At 36.8% G+C, this 25,387-nt stretch overlaps 5 protein-coding genes across 13 annotated transcripts; 3 read left to right on the top strand and 2 right to left on the bottom strand.

Moving 5' to 3' along the window:
- Positions 1-127: 127 nt before the first annotated feature.
- Positions 128-3,959, top strand: LOC128879812 (non-structural maintenance of chromosomes element 1 homolog). Of its 6 annotated transcripts, none has more exons than XM_054129295.1 (7): positions 128-267; positions 2,581-2,703; positions 2,786-2,927; positions 3,011-3,206; positions 3,268-3,381; positions 3,454-3,577; positions 3,644-3,959. In XM_054129295.1, exons 2-7 carry the CDS (start codon positions 2,604-2,606, stop codon positions 3,646-3,648), a joined length of 681 nt encoding a protein of 226 aa, XP_053985270.1. In that variant the 5' UTR covers positions 128-267; positions 2,581-2,603; the 3' UTR covers positions 3,649-3,959. The 6 variants fall into 6 exon arrangements, with proteins under 6 accessions (XP_053985270.1, XP_053985273.1, XP_053985271.1 ...); XM_054129298.1 differs by lacking the exon at positions 128-267 and adding an exon at positions 279-420; XM_054129296.1 differs by lacking the exon at positions 128-267 and adding an exon at positions 446-541.
- LOC128879925 (jerky protein homolog-like) lies at positions 549-2,125 on the bottom strand. Its single transcript, XM_054129498.1, has one exon. The coding sequence runs from the start codon at positions 2,123-2,125 to the stop codon at positions 689-691; it is 1,437 nt and encodes a 478-aa protein (XP_053985473.1). The 3' UTR covers positions 549-688.
- LOC128879811 (coiled-coil domain-containing protein 174) lies at positions 3,723-5,945 on the bottom strand. The gene is made up of 2 exons (XM_054129292.1): positions 5,723-5,945; positions 3,723-5,464 (listed from the first exon to the last, which is right to left on the bottom strand). The coding sequence occupies exon 2, from the start codon at positions 5,442-5,444 to the stop codon at positions 3,954-3,956; it is 1,491 nt and encodes a 496-aa protein (XP_053985267.1). The 5' UTR covers positions 5,445-5,464; positions 5,723-5,945; the 3' UTR covers positions 3,723-3,953.
- A 1,768-nt stretch (positions 5,946-7,713) lies between these two features.
- On the top strand, positions 7,714-10,367 carry LOC128880256 (uncharacterized). The gene is made up of 3 exons (XM_054130128.1): positions 7,714-8,472; positions 8,824-8,997; positions 9,057-10,367. Exons 1-3 carry the CDS (start codon positions 8,067-8,069, stop codon positions 9,662-9,664), a joined length of 1,188 nt encoding a protein of 395 aa, XP_053986103.1. The 5' UTR covers positions 7,714-8,066; the 3' UTR covers positions 9,665-10,367.
- A 661-nt stretch (positions 10,368-11,028) lies between these two features.
- LOC128880258 (myb-like protein Q) lies at positions 11,029-25,296 on the top strand. Of its 4 annotated transcripts, none has more exons than XM_054130139.1 (15): positions 11,029-11,696; positions 14,640-14,737; positions 14,803-14,876; positions 14,987-15,251; positions 15,785-16,678; positions 16,977-17,325; positions 17,676-17,812; positions 17,889-17,969; positions 18,050-18,217; positions 18,292-18,546; positions 18,650-18,827; positions 19,384-19,653; positions 21,198-21,368; positions 21,443-21,817; positions 22,666-25,296. In XM_054130139.1, exons 1-15 carry the CDS (start codon positions 11,642-11,644, stop codon positions 22,911-22,913), a joined length of 3,618 nt encoding a protein of 1,205 aa, XP_053986114.1. In that variant the 5' UTR covers positions 11,029-11,641; the 3' UTR covers positions 22,914-25,296. The 4 variants fall into 4 exon arrangements, with proteins under 4 accessions (XP_053986114.1, XP_053986115.1, XP_053986113.1 ...); XM_054130138.1 differs by lacking the exon at positions 11,029-11,696 and adding an exon at positions 13,360-14,042 and having other exon boundaries at positions 17,679-17,812; XM_054130137.1 differs by lacking the exon at positions 11,029-11,696 and adding an exon at positions 13,361-14,042.
- Positions 25,297-25,387: the final 91 nt, after the last annotated feature.

Below are 25,387 nucleotides of genomic sequence, written 5' to 3' on the forward strand. Positions count from 1 at the left end.
GAGCCGAACGTGACGTCACGTAGAGCAAGGGAGAAAGCTATATCGCTGTGTCCTTCTCTCTTGTACCGACTGCTCGCGAGGCTCAACGCGATGGGCCGAACGTAACACCACGTAGAGCAAGGGAGAAAGCTATATCGCTGTGTCCTTCTCTTTTGTACCGACTGCTCGCGAGGCTCAACGCGGTGGGCCGAACGTAACACCACGTGATACTCTATCCTTCTTTCTTATACGCACCACATCATACTAACTGATACTAACATACTAATTGTAAGTTCTTTCGCAAATTTAGTTCAGCTTATGGCAATCCTTATCGCAACTTGCCTAATTACGACTATTATCTATTTAATCTATTTCGATGAATGCAATCCGACGACCCCTCTCGAAAAAGTATCGAACAAGTTAGGTTACTTTAGAATCGAGGTTAGTTTGGGTACTTTAGAATTGAGGTTAGTTAGGAACTGCCGAACACGATCGTAACCTCGCCACTCGCCTCTATTGTAAATACAAACGTCGGCATATATTTTACATCTTTATCTTAAATGTACATATTTACATATCTCTGCAATACGTTACATTGAAAGTAAAATTACAACAAAAAGTAACCACTTATAAGCGTCTAGAGACTATATACTCGATACTAGAGAACTATATACTCAATTCTTCAATTATAATTATGTACAGATACGTATTATTGTTGGTTGTGATAATCTATTAAAACGTTTGCGTGTAATTTTATGAACTCAGGCTGAGCTTTCGCCCACGTTGTCAATTCGCTGAATAGATAATCGGTTTCTTCTTCTGCAACATTGTATTCCATATCAGAATTTTCATCTTCCATTCTTTCCTCTTCGCTCTCACATTCGGAGATCCATTCCATTATATCGTTCACGTGAATTAATTCCCCGAATTGCTGGAAATCTTCTGACATCCAGGCTTTCGAATCCTGTCCTTGAAAGGTGTTATCTGAGAAGGGTCGACGCATAATTTTGTTCCATGAATGCCTAATACTCGTTGCTGTTATCGCATCCCATGCTTCGGCAATCAAATCTATACAATCTTTTATGTCATAGTCAACGTAAAACTGTTTAACTTCGTTACCGTGTCGCAGTACTTGACAGAGTAATTTATGCCGGAATAACTTCTTGCATTTTGAGAGTATACCTTGGTTCGTCGATTCAATTAAGGCTACCGTATTAGGTGGCAGAAATAATTGTTTGAATTGATAATCTTCCTGTGCTACTTCTGAAATTATATGCCCTGTGCAATTGTTTAACAAAAGTAATACTTTCCCTGCACGATTTTGCTGCAGTTGGCGCTGTCTCACGTAGGGCTTGAAGTGATGGATGTACCAATCATTTAAAAGATCATCATTGATCCAGGCATTCTTTTGGTACTTGTATACCACTGGTAAATTATGCTTGCAGTGTTTCAAAGCTCTGGGATTCGCATTCTTATGTATAAAAAGGACCGGCAACTTGTGCGTACCTGTAGCATTGGCACAGAATGCCACTGTGACTCTATCTTTTCGTATCTTTCCTTCTTTTACTTCTTCTCCTTCGTGTACCAATGTTCTTCCCGGAAGGGCTTTCCACAATAGACTCGTTCCATGGATAGTATAGACATCTTCTTCGTCTATATCTTTATTAATCAACATATTCCTCAATTCATCCTGAAATTTCTCAGCAGCTAATAGATTCGTATCTGCATTCTCCCCTTGCATATCAACAAGACGTATGTTATGCCTCTTTTTGAAGATCTTCAGCCAACCACTGCTCGCCTTAAAGTCTAATGGCCCGCCAACTTCTTCGTACAGCTCCATTGCCTTCTCCATCAAAAGCTTATCGGTCAACATGTCTCCCAAGGCTCTTCTCTCCGAAAGCCAGGTGTACAACAGAGTGTCGACGTCTCCGTACACAGGTGGCCTTATTCTTTTCGAATGCAGAACATTCGAACTCTTGGACAATTGGCGAATCGATATCGCATTTTGTCGATAACGCTGTATGGTTCTCTTGTGGAGACCATACTCGGCAGCGAGCTGATCGAGAGTGGCACCTTCTTTCAATTTCTGAACGATTTCTAAACGTTGCTCGTAAGTAACCTGTTGTAGTTTTCGCGAAGAAGCCATTTTGATAAGTACAGGAATTCGTCGATAAGTGTCGCGGAGTAGGAAGCGAAGCCGCGACAGTTATCGACTAGAGGAGGCGAAAATTGAGTCTCGTTGGTTCTTATCTTCCCTCGAACTTCGTTAGTTTTATATGAGAAAACGGATAGAATATGGAATAGAAAAGGGGGAAATACATCTGATAAAATATAATTAATGATAGTTGTTAAGTTTATCGAGGTGGTGTCTTTTATTATGGAAATTCGTAGGTGGTTGGAAATTTCATTTGGAAATTTGTTAGTCTCGCTAGGAGCAGTACGATACGAACGAAATTCATTTTGAAAAAAAGACTAACCTAACTTTTTCACCACTTTCCAAGCATTTTCAAGTTCTAGACTTGGAATCAAATCGTTATAGTAAATCATTATAGTAACAGTTTTAAAAACTGAGAACAATATAGATTCGGTGTTTTGCTCTAGCTTATAAATAAGAAAGAAAAGAAATGAGTTATACGAAACAACACAAGATGCTTCTACAAGTTATCATGCACGAAGGACTTTTGGAGGAAAGCAAGGCGAAACAATTAGTTATTGAATTATTTAGTAAGCAAATTTTATTCCATATTTAATTTCTCATATATATATATATACATTCAATTCTATTTACTTATTTCTCATATTTCAGACAATGATGAAATATCGCTAGTAATAAATCAAATAAACAAGAAGTTACAGCCGTTAAATATGTTAATCAAAAAAGCTGAATGTGAAATTACAGGTCAAGTATACTGGATTTATGTAGATACTGTAATAGATGAAGTTAACCGGTACATTTTTTAAATGTTAATACGATACCATAGTATAATTGTTCGTATCTGTTGAACGACTTCTTTTGAAACTATTATTGTAGATTTCAAGAGGAATTTTCGAAAGCACAGTTAGCCCTTCTAAGAAACATATTTTCAGAAATTATAACATCAAATGATGGACGTATCCAAAGCACAACTTGTTTGAATTTATGTTCTTTGCCAGATGTTAAATTAACCAAAACAAATGCAGAGGAGCTTTTAGAAGACATAGTCGACAGAAAGTGGTTGATTTATAAGGTAATAGTAATAGCACAATGAACTTTTTAATGTAATTCATGTAAATTTTTCATGTTTATAGAATGGTTATTACTATATGGGTGTAAGAAGTATAGCAGAATTAATGCCATATTTTAAAGATTCTTATGGTAGTAACTTACGTACCTGTTCTCTCTGCAAGCAAGTTATTTTTCATGTAAGTTTTCGCAGAGAAAATTTATAATTATATAAATAAATCTAATTATTAACATCTTTTTTTTCAAACCAGGGCGAAAAGTGTAGCAACTGTGAAAGTAAGTTACATTCAAATTGTTTAAAACGGTGTGCCATGGTTCAAAACCCTGTGAAGTGTCCTAACTGTAATACAGTTTTTCCTGATTTTAATAGCTCTGGTAAATTTTACTTATCTTTTATTTATTTACTTCGAATGTATCGTTAATTAAAATTTTCTTTTCTAGAATAAACATATACAGGTGTAACGGCTGATTCAACAAACGAAGACATGGAATTTTTTTTTTTTATATATTAATTTATTTAATTTATTTTTTGTTTTCTTTATTTAGTATGTATCGTTTTATTTTCTACAAATTTATAATCAGTATTTATAATACTGTACTTGTTTACATATGTATACGTACAAATATCTACAATGTTCAGTATAATATACGCTTAATCTTTTGTACTTTATAGTTTGAAAGGTAAAAGTATTCCTAGCAGTTGTAAGAAATTATATTTACAAATATGTACAGTACAATATAGTATAATTTTTCAAGAGTTTTGACTTTCTTCAAATTTCTCTCTTAAATATCGTAAACCTGCCGCTATGTTTGCTTCGTCTATGCTTCTAGCTTGTATCGTTTGATTTTGCGTATTATTAGCAGCAATAGTATCAATTATTTGAGGAGAATTAATCCGACTATTATTTTCTTCGTTATTAAAATGATTTCCTGTTAAAGTAGGAGGAAGCGGTATATCATAAGAATCAATATTCGTTTCAGTATCGTCTTCTATTTCATCCTGAACGTTTGTTTCATTAAGCTTCTCCTTGCTTTGATCATTTAAGGACGTACCGCTACTTTCAGAATTCGGATAATAACGGGAACTAATGTAACCTGCGCTTTTAAAATTGTCGTACATGGGTCCAAATTCGGTAGCTCTGATTTTTCTACATTTATCTACCCATTCTTCTTGCGACATTTCATACCAACGATTTCGTTTGCCTAAAAGTTCTCCTAAAGCTTTGATTTTATTTTCTCTTTCCACTGCTTTATCTTCTTCTTTAGGCTGGCTTTCAGTGCTTTCATCCTCTTCTTTAATTTCAGTCGATACATTTGATTCGTTGTTAACTTTTTCCTTAAGTTCTTCTCCTACTTCTTCTTCTTCTTCTTCTGGTTCTATCGGCAATCCAGCTCTAATGCGTTGTCTAATTCTAGCTGCTTTCAATCTATTCTGTTCCATTTTTGCCCGTAATTCCTTCAGTTCTTTTATTTCCTTCTGTTTCTGTTCTGTTTCCTTCCTTAACTTGGACAAATTTTCTTGTTGCTTAGCTCTTTGTTCTTCGTCTTGCGAAAACGCAAAATAACCAACGCCGTGAGCTCTGGCTTCGTCAAATAATACATCTTGATAATGTATGTTCACTTTATCGGCCAACTTTGCAGTTTGTTCTTCCCACTTTCTTCTCATAATTTCTATTTCGGGTTCCTTCTCCTCTTGCACGAAGTTCTGTTCGGCATTAGCTTTTAGATCGATTCCTTTTTTACTTATAATTTGTTGCTTTATTAATTTATCTTTCTCCTGCATGAGAGGCAAGTCTTCGATTAAACATTTCCTCGTACGACCGAAGCAATCTTCGTATTCCACCCAATCGTCTTCGTTTCCAAATGTTTCGTCGTTTATATCCTCTTCATCTTTTGGCAATGATTCTGCCTCGGATTCGTCCGATTTATTCGTAAAATCAACGAGGAAATTTTCATTATTATTCTTCGATTTTTTTATTCGTTCATATAGTCTCGCTTTGGCTTCCAACATTAGTTTAGATTTCTTAAGAGTATTGACATCTTCTATATACTCCGATTTATCGGAAGATTCCTTGGTCGCGTTTTCCTTACTCTTTTTGGGCTTTTTCTTGACCTTCGGTACAGGATTGTTCACTTCCGACCTCAATTTTGCTTGGTTTACTTCGGTTTGCTTTCTCAAGAGTTCAGCTTTCAGACCCACCAGTGAGGAAAAATTCACGTTTATCTTTTTGCTGGTATTCATCGTTGAATAACGTGAAGTTTCTGTTTGTAAATAAAGGTTAATGGAGTTATAGAGAAAATAGAGGTTAAGAACGTTTCATGTTTTGATAATATATAGGAATTTGTTTTATGGAATTATGATTACAATAATACCTGGTAAAAATGAATTAAATTTTACTAAAATATTAGACTACATATATATATATATAGAGAGAGAGATATGTAGATATACGTAGATATTGAGTGTGAATTATTGTAATAAAATAAATAACGACATTAGGTTATATCAATGCTATTTACCTTTGAAATAATTTAAACGTGTTCAGTACGTGTAAATCAGAGTGTATTCTAAAATAATTTACTTCGACGTCATTCTAATTTTCGATGATATTTAAAGAAACAACTTGCATAACTTTTGTTTACGTGCAAACACGAATGACAGTTTCAACCCCATCAAATGATCTGCTGACCTGGACTTATGAAATGCGTCTACTTCAACTTTCAGACTTATTTGAACAACAAAGAAGAAGAAAACTCATTTCAAGCGCAAATGTATATGAAAATTAATCGAAGTAACACATTCACCGAATTCTACTATCACAATATTTATAATATATATTTTTATGGACGATAAACATAAATACAATTTCAATTTTATGTTTTTCGAGGGTAGAAGGGAATGCAGGAATTATGTACATATTATTGGGTTGAGAAAACGTTTGTTCCAATTCGGAGGTGCAAATAAAAGTCCAAATAAACGACGATTTTTCTTAGACAAAGAAATATATTCTGTATATAGTACTCTATAACATATCGTCTATTTTGTTATATTAAATTCATGTAACCTGTGCGATTTGTTGAAGTCCTCGTGAAATTATATTTAATTATTAAACATACAATTATACAAATATATATATATAAATATACAATTAAATTATATTTGTAAAAAATTGATCGATGACGAAGTATATATGCATTTGAAGAGAAAAAATTGACTTGCAAAATTGAATCAATTTTTTATTTTCACAAATGTACAAATACGAAAGGTGTTAGGGTTAAAACATATATATTTCCTTCTCGAACGTCGTACATATTCTTTTAATTATCTATTAGTAGGTTCGACAATTAACAATTGATTTTCGGATCGACGAACGACAACGAGATATCGACCGATTATTAATTATTACGAGAATCGTATACGCCGTGCTAAATACATATACATGTTCTACAAGGTGGCTTTAAAGAAATTTGTCTCGATTACTTAAGAATTGAGCCTAAGGCCCATAATTTTACACCCTTTGCAATTTTTGATAATCGCCTTTGGTAATCAATTTCTCTAAATATTTCGTAAAATTGTGCTAGAGTAATTTTTCATTTTCATCGTTATTTTATTTCGTTTTATTCGAAACGTGACATTTAGAAAATTTAATTATTGTACATTTAACGAATTAGTCAACATTTCTATATATGTATATATACAGGGTGTCCCAAAAATTTTGTAACACCTTGAAGGAGGTGGTTCGGGAGGTGATTTGAAACAACTTTTTCCTTGGCGAAAATGTTGTTTCAAATCACCTCCACCGTGTATATACAGGGTGTCCAAAAAATGTTGTAACACCTTGAAATGGGTGGTTCGGGAGGTGATTTGAAACAATTTTTTCCTTAGCGAAAATGTTGTCCGAGGCTTCGTTGAGGAGATATTAAGCGAAAACCCCGACCAATCAGAGCGCGAGTATGCCGGTGGAGCGCTAGCGGTAGCGTATGAGCGCGGTCGCCTAGCGCATAGCCACGCCTATTACGGCCGCTCCAACGGTATACTCGCGCTCTGATTGGTCGAGGTTTTCGCTTAATATCTCCTCAACGAAGCCTCGGACAACATTTTCGCTAAGGAAAAAATTGTTCCAAATCACCTCCCGAACCACCCATTTCAAGGTGTTACAACATTTTTTGGACACCCTGTATATATGTACATACATACATTTGGTATTTCTTTCTACTAAATCAACTCGTTGAATACTTGCATCAATATAAGACTAATTACAGAACAAATTTTCTAAATGCTTCGAATAAAATAAAATAAATTAACGATCGTAATTAGAAATCACCCAATTTCTGAAAGCATTCGGACAAAATGAGTATACGAATACATATCAAAGGGTGTAAAATTACGCATCCTTAGGCTCAATTCTAAAGTGCTACAAAGAATATATATACGTATATATATATATGTGTGTGTGTAAAAAAGAAAAAGAATTTTCCTTGAGTTAAATACAGTTTTATAGAGCATATAACCTATATATTTCAATGGGACATTTTTAATTATTATGAAATTCGATATATTCGTTTCATCGTGCAAACCGAAAATCGATTCTCGATTGCTAAATGCTTTTCGAACCGTAGCCTGGCGATCTGCTACTATGTTAGTCATGTAAGTTGCGAACGTTTGTAATCGTTCGAATCGTTGATCCGTTGGTAATCGTAGCACATTGGACACCGGTTAGCTATCGAGATACGTGCCAACGTGCGGCGTAGCGACTGGAGTTTGTTGTCGAAAGCTCGCGGATATACGGGAACCGAAGTTAAATATAATAGATCGAGGTAATTAAAGACCGCGTGAAAGTGATTCCTCGATTCGCAGAGCACGATGCCACCCCGCAAGACAGCGAGACAAGCGGAGGAAGAGGCCGCGGAGAAGATCGCCGATCCCGGCGACGTGTTGCCTCCGAAAAGAAAAAAAAACGTGGCGAAAGCCGCGGTTAAAAGCGACGACGAGAGGCAAATCAGATTGCCGAGAGCCGCGAAATCAGGGAAAGCTCAGGCCGAGGTCCAGGATGCGGGAAAGAATCCGAAAACAGCGGACAAAACGATACCGAAAAAGAGTGCACCGGTGATGAAGGCGAACTCAAAAACGAAATCCGTGGCCGCGAAGAAAAATAAAGAGGCCGAGGTCGACGTGAACGAGGAAACTGGCAAAGAAAAGGTAGAAGCTGCGAAAACGACACGCACGAAAGCTGCGACGAAAAAGGCGGGAATGGAGGCCGACGAGGATTGTACGTTTTCGAACCATTTTCTTTAATTTCTTTTTTTAATTACGCTGTCGATGTAATACATTTCCGTCGATAGTAAACAATTTTTCAGTGATAAATATTGCCCTGTATTTTATTATAATATTTGGGAATGTTTGATATCGTTTGCGAGTGCCCAATATATTTCAATGTAACTCAATATAGCTCACAAAAGTATATATATCTGTCCATATTACTGAAATATACTATCAAGTAAATTGTAATTTCGACAACGAATGTCAATGATATGATTTTATTGTATCAAACTTTTTTAACTAGAATTACAAGTATATTTTAGCCGTGTATCTTTAAAAAAAATACTTTCGTTACCCTTAGCCAAAACAAAGCCTAAAGGAAAGCCTAAAAAAGCCAGCAACAAAACCACAGACGGTTTGGACCCGCCAGCCACAAAGAAGAGGAAGCAAGCGAATACAGAACCAACGGTAAAGGAAAGCACATCCAGGGGAAAATCGACGAGAAAGAAAAATGAAACCGAAGCTAACGCAAAAGGTAAGGTTAATAAAAATAAAACTGTAGACAATGTACAATAAATAATGATGATAAAATAGACGAGCCTGCTGCTGCATCCGTGAAACTCGCTGGAAGGAAGACGAGAGGTCGTAAAAACGACACCAGTCCCGAAGAGGAAGAAGTACAGAATGGGGATAACGAAAACAATGAAAATAACGTATCTGAAAGTACAGAATCCACTCAGACGTCGAGAAAGGGAAAGGCTGCGAAGAAGAAGGAGGAGACAGCGCCACAAAAGAAAGTAGCTAAGCCTCGTGGCAAAGCTGCTAATCGTAATAACGATAATGTTGCTACTGAAAACGATACGAGTACAGCAAAGGAAGGTAAAGATGTACAGAAGAAAGCAGCTAAGGATAACGGAAGTACGCCAAAGAAAGGACGAGGAAAGAAACTCGCGGTAACAGATGTGAACGGAGAGAATTTAGAAAACACTTTTATTAAAAAGGGACAGTCAGATTCAATCGATATATTAGCTAGTAATAACAATTTGTCGAAGTCGTCCAATGAAGAGGACAACAAAGAAGATTCTGACGCGGAAGACGTAAATCATGCGAAAATGCAAAAGTCCAATGACTCGTTTCAAATTAAGACAGAGGAAAATGAAACCAACGAGATAAGTACATCGATACACGAAGAAGAGAATTAACATTAAAGGTTCTATTTTTACTTTACATGTTTCTTAAAATAATATATCATTAATATTTTAATATATTTCGTAAAAAAAGAAAACATTATCGAGTACTTCCACATGAAGGAGTACGAAAAAAATGTATGTTGTAAGAGTTCAGTAATATACTTCGATTACGTATCGTTTCAAAAATAGTTATTTGTGTTTTACATAATGTAGTATTTGGAGTCCACTTGTTATAACGAGAATCTTATACTTAAAAGTACTGCTGCGCGTTAAGCAGTTATCTCTTAATACCAGATAAGAGATCGTTGCTAGCATAGAGCGAATAACAGAGCATTCCATTGGTCTTTCTCAATTTAAATTGTTTTTAACGTTCGAATGCCAGTGTTTCTCAATGCTACACTGAAAATAAAGAGGATGTTTATCGAATAAGATTCGTTTCATTTAAAAATATAAGTGAAAAAGGTTACAAAGTATTTAAATAAGAAAAGAATGTGATATAATAAAGCATACTTTTTAATATTGTAGCACACTAAATTGATATAACACACTGTTATAGAATTAACATCCCGAACATTGTTTCCGACATTTCGTTACATTTACATGGTTGTTAGACGAGTACTTTTAAGTGGTATACGTAAGATGTTTGAGAGTGAACAAACGAGTGATTGAATTTTATAATTATTTCGAATTTAAATAAATATTTATATTCACAGGATCCTCGGTAATATTTTACTTTGCTGTTGTGCTTCACATAGAGATATATATTCGCGCTATGTAATTTCTTTACAGCAATTCGTATAAAGCAAGTTCGATATTTTGCTATATTTGTATATAACAAAATTATATATAAAATTGAAAATGCAGCGATGTAGCTTTCTCTCTCACTCTGTAACGTCACGTTCGGCCCAACGCGTTGGGCTTCGCCAGCAGTCGGTACTAGAGACAGAGATAGAGCGATATAGGCTTCTCTCTCGTTCTGTGACGTCACGTTCGGCCCAACGCGTTGGGCTTCGCCAGCAATCGGTACCAGAGACAGAGATAGAACGATATAGGCTTCTCTCTCGTTCTGTGACGTCACGTCGACCCAACGCGTTGGGCTTCGCCAGCAGTCGGTACCAGAGACAGAGATAGAGCGATATAGACTTCTCTTTCGCGTTGTGACGTCACGCTCGGCATAAAGCGTCGAGCTATCACTGGCAACGCAAGTTATAGAAGTCCAAGCTACACACGTAAATCGATCGTTGATTCGTAATTTAGTAAACCAAGCCTATCGAAATTTTTCTTGGCCATCTGGTGACCACTCCGTGTATCGCGACAGAGGCCGCTACGAGACATCCGTAGCGTGGACCATCTACATAATCGCACGAAACTAGAACGCTCCAACGTTGTGGATCAAGGAAGCAGTGAGAAACAACGGCGGAAGTGGGGATCGTGCGCCATTTTCTATTTTTGCATAGCAGTGAACTAGTGTTGTGTGTGTACATTTTGTGTGATAAATCGATGGATTACTAATAATCGGAGGAGGACGTCTCGAATTAATGAAACGATTATCGGGAACACGTACTTCGAATCTCGCGCGATCATTTTATTTTGCGTTTCCCTTTTCTATAACCGTGCGTAAAGCCATAGTTCCGTAGCACGTAAACACTTTTTCTTCGTTTCACTTTTTCGACGAGCGAGAGGCGGCCGGAGCTGTCGATATCGTAACGAACACGGGCGATCGACGAACGGCTCGTTTCTACCGATCGAAAATTCACATTCTCCTCGCTTAAAGATAAACCCGCGATATAGAACGGAAAACCAATCTGTGATACTAAACAGTACTAAGATATATAGCTAGGTATAAACTCTACAATTAGATATACGTATGTATGGCGTATGAGACGTAGATAGATCACATAAAGGATCTAGAAAAACATAAAAAAAGTCCGTATAGTGTGTGCTGTGAATTTACCTTGCTCGAGGACGAAACGTGTAAAGAGCAGAAGAATGTCTCAGGAATCTGTGACAAATGACAAGCAACTGCCAACACCAAAAGATGAAGGTACAACATTTGTCACTTTCTATTACACTTATAATTATCCACAAAACCTCTTTTAATGATTATACAAAGTTTCGTTGGAACTTGAGTTTTGTATGTTAAAGTAACCTTTGTTATTTGTTCCCTTTTAAAATGTTGATTTAAAGAATCTCAATCGAATGGAGTGAATTCTATGGCTTTGTGCTGGTTAAAGTTATATGCTCAAAGCTATATGCTGATCTGTTACTTTCTGTCGTTTTGAGATTGTGACAATTTGTAGAAGACTGTGGTGCTTTAACCTCTACAAGAGCGCTAGCGAAATTATTGGTGTAATGTAGATTTCACATAGCATTTCAAATCGCATCGAGTATCGTCTAGTAGCAATACTATTGCAAAAATATAGTTTGAGAGGAAAAAGATGAGGGTATCGAGAACACTAGTTGAAAGTATTTCTTGTAATTTCTGGCAGAAATTCTGGCAGAAACTTCTTCAACAACTGGTGTAGATGTTTTGCCAATAGATATTAACCCTTTGCACTCGAGAGGTGACTCTCAGTTTAATTTCTTTGGAACTCAAAGTGTCGATAAAATGATTGTCGTTGAGACAAAGATGACCTGATTTTCAAATCTCAAATTAGAGAGAGATTGACACCTTCGAAGTCAATCTAAGCTTAGCATTCATGGCAATAGAATACTAAGAAAGCATCTCAAGTCCAAAGGGTTAAAATAAAGATGAAAAACAATGAAGTAAATGATTTCTCTTAATATATTATCAATGTATCGAATTTATGTGATAAAAAGATCAATTTCTTGAAATTTACATTTAGATAAGTATCATTGCTCGTTTCTATTAGAGATAATTATGAGGTATGATTAGAGAGGTATGGTTAGAGAGCTTGATTTTAAAATCTGTGCTCAAACTATCCATAAAATCAACATTTTCATGTTTGGACTGAAATAGTTTCTATGCAAATTATTAGGATACATAACAAATCCTGTGTATCTTGTACACTAACAAGGTTAATGTTTAAAGATTGTATAATTTGCCACACCAACTGCAATATATAGTAAACTGAATTATGTAGAAATTTGTAGAAATTTATAGAAATATTCGTAGCAAAGTCTGTAAAGTTGTAAAACAATGCAGATATCGGGGGAAGTATTTCAAATAATTTAATAAGAAACTAAGAAACTCTCAAATGGGCACCTGCATGATATAAACATTATGTAATAACTTGGGAAATTTAATTTTAAACATAATAAATTGTACGTATCTACTTGAAGCGATTAATAAATACGCATCTCTTATGTATTTAAATGTACTCGAGTCTGTTGTACATTTGTACAGGCAAAATATATAATAATATTTATTTTAAGGCATGTATATATAATGTATAAATATTTGAGTAAATATTTTTAATTTTACAATTATTATGTCGTGGGAAATGTACCATATGAAGGAAGAGTATTTTGTAAGATCGGATCAGGGTTCGTTTATTTAATTAAATTATTCGTTTATCCGATTCATCGTTAACGATACGTTCGAACCCTTTGAAGATCTGTTGACGATATCAGTTACAAATCACGGTTCAAACGTCTCGTAGAGCCAATGAGACGCGAACCTGACAATAACGTTCCCAGGGGACGTACTTGATTGTGTTCACACGCAATTGCTCAAAAACCATCGGCATTTAGTCAGTTTGTATCGAGCTAGACGCGGTGTTGTATCCGGTTTAAAATTAAGAAATATCGTTTCTTAGGCGCACGAGTTACACGGAAGACGTAAACAGACGGTTTATACCGCGTTTCAAACGATTTCACCGTAATATACACGTGTTGTATCGGATTTTAGATCCATTTATTCGATTATTCGTCGACTTGCAATTTTATAGATAAGTAATAAAGTAGTTAGATAAGTTATTCGTAATTCGAGGAATTATTCAACGATCCTCGCGAATAATCGCGCCCAAAGAAGGAAATCGTGAAATTGCTAATTTCTGGACAGAGTTTATATATATATATATTTATAATTTTTCTGGTTTTCGTTACGTGCTCGATTTAATTATTCGAAACGGTAATTCTCCGTCCGTTTCGTCCTTAGCGCGATAAATATTTGCTCCGTTTGGGACGGTTGAACCGTGTGCGATTGAACGTCTACGAAATCGCGAAATCAGGAAAATTTGGAGATTAAAAATGAAGCTGGAGACGCGTGTAAACCCCAGCTCGAATTGGTATCGTCGACCACGTAAACGTCCTCTGGTAGGACCGACGGGGTCCCCTGTTCTAGACGCTACTTTGATCATGCAAACCAGAACTTGCAAATGGTTTCGCAAAAGCAAATCTGTTAACGTTATAAAGCGGGTGACCTTTCGTAAGTAATGCGTGTTGTTTTTCTTTTTTTCTTTTTCTTTGGTCGCCAACTTACGATTCCGTAGCCAATGTTTGGAAGCTGAAGCTCCATGAATATAACTTTTAATAATGATCCTCGATTCGAACATTGTTGGTCCGGTGTTTACAATTTTTACAGATTTTTCTGTGATACAGTAATGGAAATTTTCATGAATTCAGGGTACGGACCCCTTATGTTTAACGTAAGAATAATGGAATCGGTGTTATTAATTTTGTAAGTTAGCTAAGTTGCATCGATGATTCGAAAACCATTCATGTTCTGCGCAATTTAACATTGTTGGTCCGGTGTTTACAATTTTTACAGATTTTTCTGTGATACAGTTTCAGTAATGGAAATTTTCATGAATTCAGGGTACGGACCCCTTATGTTTAACGTAAGAATGATGGAATCGGTGTTATTAATTTTGTAAATTAGCTAAGTTGCATCAATGATTCGAAAACCATTCATGTTCTATACTAATATCATGCGGATAAGTTGGTACAATTATTAGGAATTCCATACAAGATCTATCTATCTATGTACATTGAATAGTAATAACATTGCGTAACTATTTTTCAGGAGACGAAGCAATTATATCGATGTCTGTGGCTGGGGAGGTAACCGACACTTCAATAATGGAAGTGGGCCGTTCGAGACCTCAATTCCAGTATTCCAGGGTAGGATATACATTGTATCGTCGCTTCTGTAATGTTCATATAAAAAACAAACTCTTTGTTTACAGGAGGAGTTGATAATGATAAAGTTTCTGCCGTTATCTATGAGGAGGCCCGATTTCTTAGATACCTCGTACAATAAGTATGTTTTGCATTACGTAAATTTATTATTCAAACCGTGTTACTTTACAAACTGTATTCTGATTTTCTCCGATGCTCAATTTCTCATTATGCTTATCTTCTCTCATTAAGTTCGCGCGGTATATGGGATCCCGAACGTTGGCATTCGGGTAGGAAGCGAAGCGATACACCCCCGAAAGACGAAAGGACCGGACGTGGTGATCAAGTTGCTGAAAATCATAACAAACGTCGTAACGGTGATCCACGAGAACGAATCCGTAAAGAACAAGACGGAATAGTTCTGAGCCCTCAACGCAGAAGTTTTAATTCGGGTTGCTTCGTTAACGTGAATCAGCCCTCGAAACGACGACCCGAGAGCCCCATAGGAAAAACAGAGGTGAATTATTCCCCGAAGTATTCGTTTCCAAATATATTGGGAGATGAGAAGAAGGTTAACGGAAGGAATTAGGGTAGGATTATCAACAGTGGGATGGTTTGGTTGAAAGTCTCTGCTGCACTCGGTGCAGTCTCAGTGTAGAGATATTTTCTTTATTATTTCTCAAGAGTTTAATTACACCTCCAGATGTTAATTTCGACTACCTTAATTTAACCATAATTACACTTTATTTACCGGGAGCCTATTTACAGGATTTTTAATTGCAGTATTTAGTTATTCGAAACAGACTTGGCTTTCGATGTACCTGGTAACAGTACAGAGGAATTATTGTCAGGCTAGATTGTCATATGCTACCATAGAAAATTCTTTGTTGAATAAAAGCCTGCTTTTAAATAGCTTCTAAATAGGTAGATAAAGTGTTGAATAACGAGGGAGCCTCAGACCATTCCCCTATCTTCTTTCCACCTCCCTATGATACCATATTCCCCATAAAGAAAATAATATATTATCTAAAACGTGAAATAACTTTGCAGGTTAGTCATAGGGAACCCGTACGACGAATCGGTAGCGGGAGGATCCTGCCCCGCGACATATGGGACTTTAGACCTGAGAACGAGAAGCTGGAACCTGAACGCGCGGACTTCAGTTTCCGATCCGGCTCGAGCGGGGGCAATTCGATGCGGGATCGCGACAGCAGGGACGCTCGGGATGGGAAGGATCGCGAAAACGTGAGAGAGAGGGATCGCGAGCGCGACAACTTGCGCGAACGAGACGACAGGATCGAGCGTTACGAGCGAAGGTCCTTCGGTCGCGACTACGGGGACAGAGACAGGGATCGGGACAGGGGAATCGAACGGAACGATCGTAACCATCAGCCGGATCGGGAAAAGGACAGGAGGGAAAGACGATTCAGCAATGATCGCAGGCGAACATATAGCGACAATCGCAGCGAGGTGGACGAGCCGGAGTGGTTCAGTTCCGGGCCCACGTCGCAGCACGACACCATCGAGCTGAGAGGCTTCGAGGACATACCCGAGGAAAAGGCTGTAAACAACAATAGCAATACTAAGAATAAGAAGGAAACTCCGGCGCAGAAGAAACGCGGGAAGAAGAATTCTCTGGAGAAGGACGAGAAGCAAAGCGAGAATTCAGCTGGTCCCAAAGGGCGCAGCACGCCGACCGCTATGGATCAACCTATGAACGTCGTCGCGGCGCCCCATTCGCCCATTTCGGAACAGAACGAGTCGTCGTCCCTCGCGCAGAAACCGAATCATGATTCCAGCGAGAGCACCGTCACCGAACAAAGCTGCGAGACGACCGACAACTCGAGCATCTCGAATCAAAACCAAGAGAACAGCCATCCAGATTTCAACCTCGACGAGTTCTTGAAATCGGACACGTTCCCTGGTGTTCCTGGGCTTTTAACTGTAAGATCTTTTTCTTCGTTTCTTCTTCTCGAAGGAGCTCGGTTCGGGAAAACGAGGCATTCGTTTGGGAATTTTTTGAGAATAATTTATTAAGCGGATATTTATGAAACTTACGGAAGTAATTGTATAATAAATAAGAAAATCTGCTTGTTAGACAGACGGTCGCAAAGCAAAACTCAGGAGATTCCCTTCAAAAAATTCTCAAAGTGTGTTTTAAATTCTTCTAGGATAACTTCTTCTAGCATAACTCTTAATTAAGGTTCTTTGTGCTAATTATACGCTGTTATTATTTATTTAGAACGGAGTTGGCTCGAACGGGGGATCTTGTTCGCGATTTAGTCAGTGGTTCAAAAGGGAAAGTCCGGTTCAACAAGTGGACAGCCGCAGAACTTCTATACAGGACGACATATTGAATAATCTTCTTAACGATATCACCGAGCCAAATATTCAGATCCCATCGGTGACCGAGTCTAACGCATACTTCGCTCCTATTTCTCCTGCCAACACGACTACGAACACCACATCTACTACCGGAGTTAAATTATTGGAAATGCTGCAACGTGGGAGTAAACCGAGTCAGAACGGACAAGGGGACGCGACTAGCACTGTCGTACCTTTAATGAAGAGCACGACTATCAAAGATATGGGTGAGAGTTTAGTTAATTTCTCGAATGAAAAGACCTCGATTATTCTTATTCTTAATGTTTCGATCCTCTAGTTTGGATTATACGTCAATTGTCGTATTGTATATATAATCGTATATCGTATAATCGTATTGTATATAAATATTGTATATATTATATATATATAATCTTTGGATTATACGTAAATTTCAGTGTCAAGCTTATCGTGGAATATTTTACTTTATTTTCGCGTATCTGAATTTGTATTCTATTTCGTTTTCTTTGACGACGGCTGTTTAGCGTAGAATTACAAATAGATAATATTTGAACGCGAGATAAAAAGAACGATAGATGATACCGGGCGTTTATTATAGAAGTTGGTGGAAAAGTTGTGCATAGCCTGGAGGAATTAGAAGCAAGTATGCGAGGTGGTGCTCCTCCACCTACGTCTTCGACTGATCAACCTCGTGTAAATAAGACTGAAGAAGATCTCTCTGCTTTTAAGAAATTGGTAATTGAAAAGATGTACACTAACACCTAAATCCTGGGTTACTATCTCTTGTACATTTTGTTCGTTTCTCTAACAGCTTGCTCAAGTGACTGGAGGACAAGCTATACCAGCAGCGAACAGTCCCATGTCCCAGAAACAATCTCCAACGTTGATGCAAGTAAGACGATCATGTTCCTCGCGTAGTTTCAGAGATCTGCTTCGCTAGGAACCTTAAGAATTGTTTGTTTTTTTTCGCAGCTGCTTAATTCGCAACTGAAAACCCAACCGATTGCCCCTCAGCAATCTGTCCCCGAGTCAATTCATCCTACGAGGTTTAATCACGTTGGCTCTCTTGGACCGAGTCCGCACTCGGATCAGGCACAGATGCAGCACGAACATCTGATGAAAGTATTACAAATCCAACAGGTTGGCATCAAACATTTTCGTTGGTATTACAAATTTCGAAAGGCAGAATAATGGAGTTGTCCTTATACTAATAGCAACAGAAGCAGCAGCAGCAACAACAACAACAACAACAACAACAGCAGCAGCAGCAGCAGCAGCAGCAGCAGCATTCTGATATGTTTTCGATGATGATGGGTGGTCAACGAATCGTTGACAGGAGTCCTTTGCAAATGATGCTTAACAAAGCCCCAACGAGTCTCGAACTCCTTCAAAGACCGGAAGCTCAAGCCATTATTCAAGGTCTTCAACAGGGAGAGATAACTAGGCAGCATCTCATACAGCAATTGCAGGTTTGTTTATAATTTCGATACTATTACTTATTATATTGATTGAAAGATCGTACTTTGTATTTATCGTATGTTTACTTATTTCTATCGATAATATTCTCGACAGAATCCAGCTATGCAGCATCGTCATAGAGAGCTTTTAGTAAATATTTTAAAAATTTATGGCGGCACCACCCCGCGTACAATAAGCCCACATCCCAGCGCACCTACTCCTCAGGATCATATCTTGCAACAGATGTTGTACCAGCAGCAGCAGCAAAGGATTCCATCCCCCATGAATAACGGTGAGGTCTATTCACGGTCTATCGTCGACAAAATAGAAGTTGTACCGACTATACTCGTGAAAGATGTTTATTTTTATTAGTTTTGTATATTCGCTTTACCAATACATTCTTTAATATGCTTGTCTGCGGTGTGCCCATCATGGTTCTATCTTTTATCGAATTTTCTCGACTTGGGTATCAAGTATAGATCTTATTACGAATCTTGTAGTATTATAATATACATATTGTGATGTTTGGAATGCAGCGTATTGTCCACCTTCGATAATATCTCCGAATTTGACAGTTAGTCCCGGTACTTTAACGGTACAGCATCCAGGTAGAACATCAAATATAACAATAGTTCTGTTACGTTGCTGCTTTGTATTCTATCCGTACGTTCGTAATGCTCGATCGAGTAAAAGAGAGATCGTAAACGAGATAAAACAATATGTCCCCTTCCCGATCATAGTTGGCCGTTTTCGCTTCTTGTAGTAGCGAAGATACGAAGACACGACGAAGTTGTAGATGAGCGATCTCCATTTGTTTAAAACATGCTTCACCTTTGTTATTTTGACAGTGATGCAGCATAAAGTTCCTTCACCGCGGGCGATCGTAATGCAGGCACAGACTATAATGCAAAATGCTCTGATTAAGCAAAAGTTGGAGGAGCAACGCGAGAACTACCGTAAACGGCAGGACGAAGAAGAACAGCAACAGCAGCAACAAGCTCAACACAGAGCGTCGAGTCCTGTCAACTCTCCAGCGAAGCACGCGATGAGCCCGACGCCGCTCGCTTTTACCCCGACATCAGTGTTACGTAAAATGACTGCCGATAAGGAACCTGAGGGTGCGAATCAGTCTAATCATCCATTAGACAAACTTTTTCCATTCCATCCTACAATTAACGAACATCGTAACAACAACAGTAACACGTCTCAGTACAACAGCAGAACTGCCGCGCAGACATCTGCTTACAGGGCAGTTCAGCTTTTTAACGATAACGCCGTAAAGCATGGTAATACGGTTGATAACGGTCCGTCGCATTCAAATAATTCACGCGAATCGAGTAACATTAATTCGGAGGTGGAGGAATCTGCATTAAAAGCCAAGTATCTTTGTTTTGTGGAGCAAAAGAAAGGTACGGATAACAACGAGAATTTGGAAACGTCGGGCGAGAATAATCACGATCGCGATACTAAAGAGTCCTTAAACGATAATACGCTTATCAAAGAATCGATTACGATAGATGTAAGTGATACTAATAATAATAGTAGTCCTCTTATCCTTGACGAACTATTGACGGAACAGATTGAGGGAGAAACTATGGTAATCGAGAACAATAAAACGATAGGACAAATGCAGATCGGCAATTTATTAAATTCAGCAAATGTCGAGGTTGTTATTTAATTACTGATTGTTTCGTGAATTTCATATATATACATATATATTTAAAAGAAAGAAAAAAAAAAGGAAATTCGTAAATCTGTGACTATAATGTAAACATTGCTTTTTATTTTTGTATTAAAATGAGTAACGATATTTTTTTTTGTTTTCCCTCATTTATTTTCGTTCGACACCTCTAACGTGTTTGAAAGCTGATTTATCTGATTTTGGGAAACTACGTGAAACGAGTTTTTTTTTTATTTTTAGTTTTGCTTACGATGCTCGCGTCATTTATGACGAATATTACGAATCAAATTTCTCGCAGAGACCGATATATGAACGTATTGCAAGAGACAAAGTATGTTGAAATAGTTTTAAAATAAAATGCTTTATAAATACATTTCATGCTTTAAGTTTTCCTTTACACATTTTTTTTTCATTTTCCTCTAATGGAATGCTTTGATATGATTTACACTTTTGATGCATGCGCTTACATTTTCTGTTTAAGCTTTGACGATTCGATGTGGAGAAGGGATATTAAATGTGCATGTTCTTGTTTCTGTTAAATCCGCAATAAATGATTAAATACTTTTTAATAATATCATAAATACTGATTAAGGTGTTTGGTAGAAGGATATTAATTTAAAAAGGCAGCATTATTCTCTGCCTTGGTTACATGTCGCTTGTCGTTTCATTTGTTTCGTTATTAAACATAAAAAGAAAACAATTGTAGCTTCAACTTAATGACAATTACTATTCCTCTCGGAAACAATTAGTTTAATTTTATACGACATGTTTAACCGGAAATATATGGATATATCGGAATACATTAACAAAATAAACTTGTATATCACTTTGTGTACGTGTTAAAAATATGTACAGGAGAAGTAGGAAGTTAAGTTGTTTATATAATCCCTACTATTTTCAATGCCTTGCATTTTCATGTACATTTAATCCTTACATGTTACTTGTACGCCTTTCACTAACATCCTTTTCGTTTTTACGTAGGCAATAGTAACGATCCATCGAAATTGGCAGCCCAATCGCAAACACCACAGATGCAACACATGCCGTCTGCTGTTCAGTTACTAGCGCAAGGAGCTCTTTCTCGGCATAACACGTTGCGACCACAATCTGTTCAATCCACATGGTCGAATCCACCTGTTAAACAACATCCAGGTACGTTTTCATTCGTATCGCCATGTTTTACATTTAAATTAAAAAAATATATCACGTACATATTTTTGTTATAGGTCGACCAATAGTGAAAGGCGGCAGCGGGGTTAATCAGTTCCAATATAGCGGAAACACAGATTTCCAACAACAACAACAGCAGCAGCAGCAACAACAACAACATAGGACGATTTCAAGCGTGTATGGAAATTCTGCACGCTCGAAACATACCATGACTACACCCATACCGCATCACAATGTTTCCCAATACAATATTGCTCAAAATTCAATGATAAATCAGAGGTCAAACGCCATGAACAACCAAATGAGAGTGCAGCAGGTTCAGTCGCATCTCGCTAACATGCAACATCAGCCCCAGCAGCAACAACAGCAACGGACCCTTAATTCGCAAATGCAAATTGTTTTGAATCAAAACTACAATTCCAGTCGAACAGGTAAGGACAGAAAGAAGTCCGCAGAATAGGTGTCTCTTTGTAATGTATTTAATTTAAGAAGAACGATTAACGTTTCGTTTTAATTATTTGATCGATATAACTTAACAAACTGTTCGGTACTTAACGCTTAACATTTTCTGTTTATTAACTATAAAATTCTGAGTATGTTTGAATAATACGATATCACTTTGTTTGAATGCGCGATAATATTTTTGTATTTATTCGGTACATTGTTACACTAACATTATTATTCTGAAACAGTTTCAGGTGCCTTCCTCTTGCCTAATCAAATTGCATGTAACGGTGTTCAGAAATTGGACTAATTAGATCTCACACATTAGCTGCTCCTCTTATTTAAAGCAGTCTAGACACCATTTATCTTTGGATCAAACTTAAAGTAATGAACTAATGTTCTGGACCGTCCTTATTTCTTACAGCACCAATCATACATCTGTATCATTTTTTAACACTTTCATTTCATAATTCATATTCCATTAGTAACTAGTTTTCTAACTCGGACGCAAAATCAGTTTCGCAAAGCGCTTCGCAATTAAAGAAAATAAATTAGCATCATCTAAAGAAAGTGACTGGGTTTCCGGCTGAAGTAATTAACTCATAGAAAAGAATTATTATTGACGTTTAACCTTAGCTAGGATCTCTTCGAATTATGAAAACATTAGTCGTAATCCTTTTCTACAATTTATTTACTCCTACGGTCGCCAATCTTTTGAATACTATGGATGACGAAAGCATTTATCTTACTATTACCATCATCTCCTCCTATCTCCTATTTCGCTTCTCAGAGGAAGCTGCATACAACGACTAAGTTTAACGAATATATTTCACAGATGAGCGAGTAATGCGGTCACAGCAAATGAACATGCCCGTAGGTCGTCAAACATCGCCAGGTTTAGAGTACGTGGGTACTAACGCTGGGGATCTTTCGCCAACTTCTAATCAATTGGCACGATGGTTCAGTCCAGAACTTCTCGCTCAGGCTCGAGCTGGTAAGCTTCCGGAGCTTGTCCAGGCAAATGTCTTATCGTTGGAAGAATTAGAAAGACTTCAACATGCATCGACTACAGTGCATAATTAGATTAATATTGTACCTTCTCATATTTACAATTTGCAAGCAGAGAATTCTATTGGCAGGTCGACTGCCGCGACAAATTATACCTTTTAAATTTAGATGGCTTTTCATATTAAACACTCAGTATGAAGATTCACTCGTATTAAAGACAAGTCTGTTTAAGTAATACAATATAAAAGTAAACAAAAATTCTGCTTGCATACACAAAGTCATTTAGGTAACGAACCTTAACGGGAGTAAGGTTTAGAGAAGTAATATCCACCCTGGTCAGAAACATTTTTGCACACGATACAGATGGGTTGAGCAGTATTTACTTTTCTAGGGGGGAACGTCCTTTTTTGAGTATATCTTACGACTTATTTGTAACAAATTTTACAAAGCGCGTTAACTGAATGCTACAAATGTACAGAGGATATGGAATAAGATGTAAGATTGAAGATAACTAAAGCGAAGTGAGCCATTTAAAAAGAAGTTTAAACGAACAGCTTTCTACGACAAAGATTTATTGCTTATAAGACTGAGAAACTTGGAAATTCTTATTATTGACTACGAGGAAGTAACGTACTATGTCTCTACACACGCTCTTTCTAAATGGCGCAATAAAGAAAATTATTTGCCTACGCATGGACAGCAAGTTCTTATTTTCAACAAGCTCACATATCTTCGAGATCTGTAATTTACAGCGGCGCTTCGAAATCTGAAATTGTTCGAATTTAATATTATTGTACGTTTTAGCGTTATGGAAAATCGTAACAGCAGTCAGTGATGGTTAGCTTGCGATGTCTTTCGGGCAAATAATATTTACGTAACCTTGACGAAGTTGCAACTCTCTCAAGTACAGTTATCTACGCAGAAAAAAAAAGTGTCATATATTACATACTACTTACATTATTGTGGACTACGCGAACAGAGTGAATATTCGAGATAAAATAACGTGAACGAGCACTCATTAGGTCTTGCATTAATTGCAAAAATAAACATGTACTATATACTTTGTAGAAGTGTAACGAGGGTACAGTGTTATTATCATGTTCGAAAGTGGAAGTTAGCAGTTAACCATGGAAGATATATAAAAAGGAAATGCATTTGCAGAATTTATTTAACGAAAGAATAAAATAGAAAACATTTAAAAAGCAAAGAGAGAACATTCCACCGGTCATAGAGGGACAAAATAAATAACAAAACGTGTTTAGCAATTTGAAAGATTCGATATCGATATTGCTGCTAGCATACGTTTACTTTATAATTAACTCGTTATTTTTGTGATTACATTTTTCGTACGATTACGATAATTATATTTGGCCTATAGCAATAATAATGATAGTACAGAACGTTGTGTTCCTTTACTTTTTTTTTTCCGTTACGCTAGTTAGTGATTGATATATATGTATACTGGAGTCTCGCATCGGTTGCACGAAATTGCATTTTCTTTAAGAAACAACAGTTGTTCGTATACTACGGGTTATTTGCAATCCTTGAAAAGACGTTATAGAAGCTAATACGACAATTAAAACAAACTGCATTCGCTAAATTATAAAAATGGATCGACTCGAGTTGATCCTTGGGTTCATTTTATAACGATACTCTATTTCAAATAATGAATATATTCGTACAAATTTCTTGTGTAATGTACAGACGATTGTACATCAAATGTCGATTGGACATTGTAATTAAAGGAACAGTAAATTATGATATAAATACTAAAGAACAACTTAACGAAACTCTGGTTTAATAGTTGTGCAGCTGCGCTGCAAGTTTGGTCTTGTGCTATATAGAAAATGCGATTAGATGTTTTGAGGCTCTCTAAGCATTATAATTTTCATTTCATTAATAAAGAAAAATTAGTGAAACACACAATATATTATCCACTATAGTTAGCGATCTCGTTTCTAGTATTTTCATTGTTCTAAAGTATCTCGATATGTCAAAGGTGTAATGTTCAGATCACACTTTCAATTACCTGATTAATCTGTATTCACTGTTTAGACTTGCATAACGCGTCCATAAGTGTGGAAACCATACTATATAAAAGACAAAGACGTTGGAAGTAATTTGCCATGAATGTAATTACTACAAGTACTGCCAACAACAAATGTATTAGTGTTATTAAGTACCAAAAGGATAGACGGTGATATTTGTTCTCAGATATCGCTATCGAGTAACATTGTTGCCTTAGAAGAGGCTATCACAATTGAAATCTATGAAATTAAACGAGAACGATTTAAAAAAAAAAAATCAAATGTTCTTTACAAAAAGCAAATTGCATTTACGTTAGACTCCGTTTCTATGAATAGCAACGCTTGACCAATATTTGGTGGAAAACGTTTATTACAAAATTGTAAGGAACTTTTAATTCACTTTTTTAAGAAATAAAAAGAGAGTAATAGTGTTTCCTGCTTTATTAATTATAAACAGTGAAGAAAAAATGAAATTCTGTCCCGTGAATGTGCGGACCCGAAGGTTGTTTCGTAATTCAACAA

Source organism: Hylaeus volcanicus, chromosome 7 (assembly GCF_026283585.1).
Source record: "Hylaeus volcanicus isolate JK05 chromosome 7, UHH_iyHylVolc1.0_haploid, whole genome shotgun sequence".
In the NCBI taxonomy this organism is placed as follows: Eukaryota; Metazoa; Arthropoda; class Insecta; order Hymenoptera; family Colletidae; genus Hylaeus; species Hylaeus volcanicus.

Bases quoted from the DNA above. Each gene is read 5' to 3' on its own strand.
- LOC128879925 (XM_054129498.1), bottom strand. From the start codon at position 2,125: ATGGCTTCTTCGCGAAAACTACAACAGGTTACTTACGAGCAACGTTTA.
- LOC128879812 (XM_054129295.1), top strand. From the start codon at position 2,604: ATGAGTTATACGAAACAACACAAGATGCTTCTACAAGTTATCATGCAC. The intron at 2,704-2,785 runs GTAAGCAAATTT...CTCATATTTCAG, and splicing joins ATTAGTTATTGAATTATTTA to ACAATGATGAAATATCGCTA. The intron at 3,382-3,453 runs GTAAGTTTTCGC...TTTTCAAACCAG, and splicing joins GCAAGCAAGTTATTTTTCAT to GGCGAAAAGTGTAGCAACTG.
- LOC128879811 (XM_054129292.1), bottom strand. From the start codon at position 5,444: ATGAATACCAGCAAAAAGATAAACGTGAATTTTTCCTCACTGGTGGGT.
- LOC128880256 (XM_054130128.1), top strand. From the start codon at position 8,067: ATGCCACCCCGCAAGACAGCGAGACAAGCGGAGGAAGAGGCCGCGGAG. The intron at 8,473-8,823 runs GTACGTTTTCGA...CGTTACCCTTAG, and splicing joins AATGGAGGCCGACGAGGATT to CCAAAACAAAGCCTAAAGGA. The intron at 8,998-9,056 runs GTAAGGTTAATA...ATGATAAAATAG, and splicing joins AACCGAAGCTAACGCAAAAG to ACGAGCCTGCTGCTGCATCC.
- LOC128880258 (XM_054130137.1), top strand. From the start codon at position 13,865: ATGAAGCTGGAGACGCGTGTAAACCCCAGCTCGAATTGGTATCGTCGA. The intron at 14,877-14,986 runs GTATGTTTTGCA...TCTCTCATTAAG, and splicing joins TTAGATACCTCGTACAATAA to TTCGCGCGGTATATGGGATC. The intron at 18,828-19,383 runs GTGAGGTCTATT...TTATTTTGACAG, and splicing joins TCCATCCCCCATGAATAACG to TGATGCAGCATAAAGTTCCT.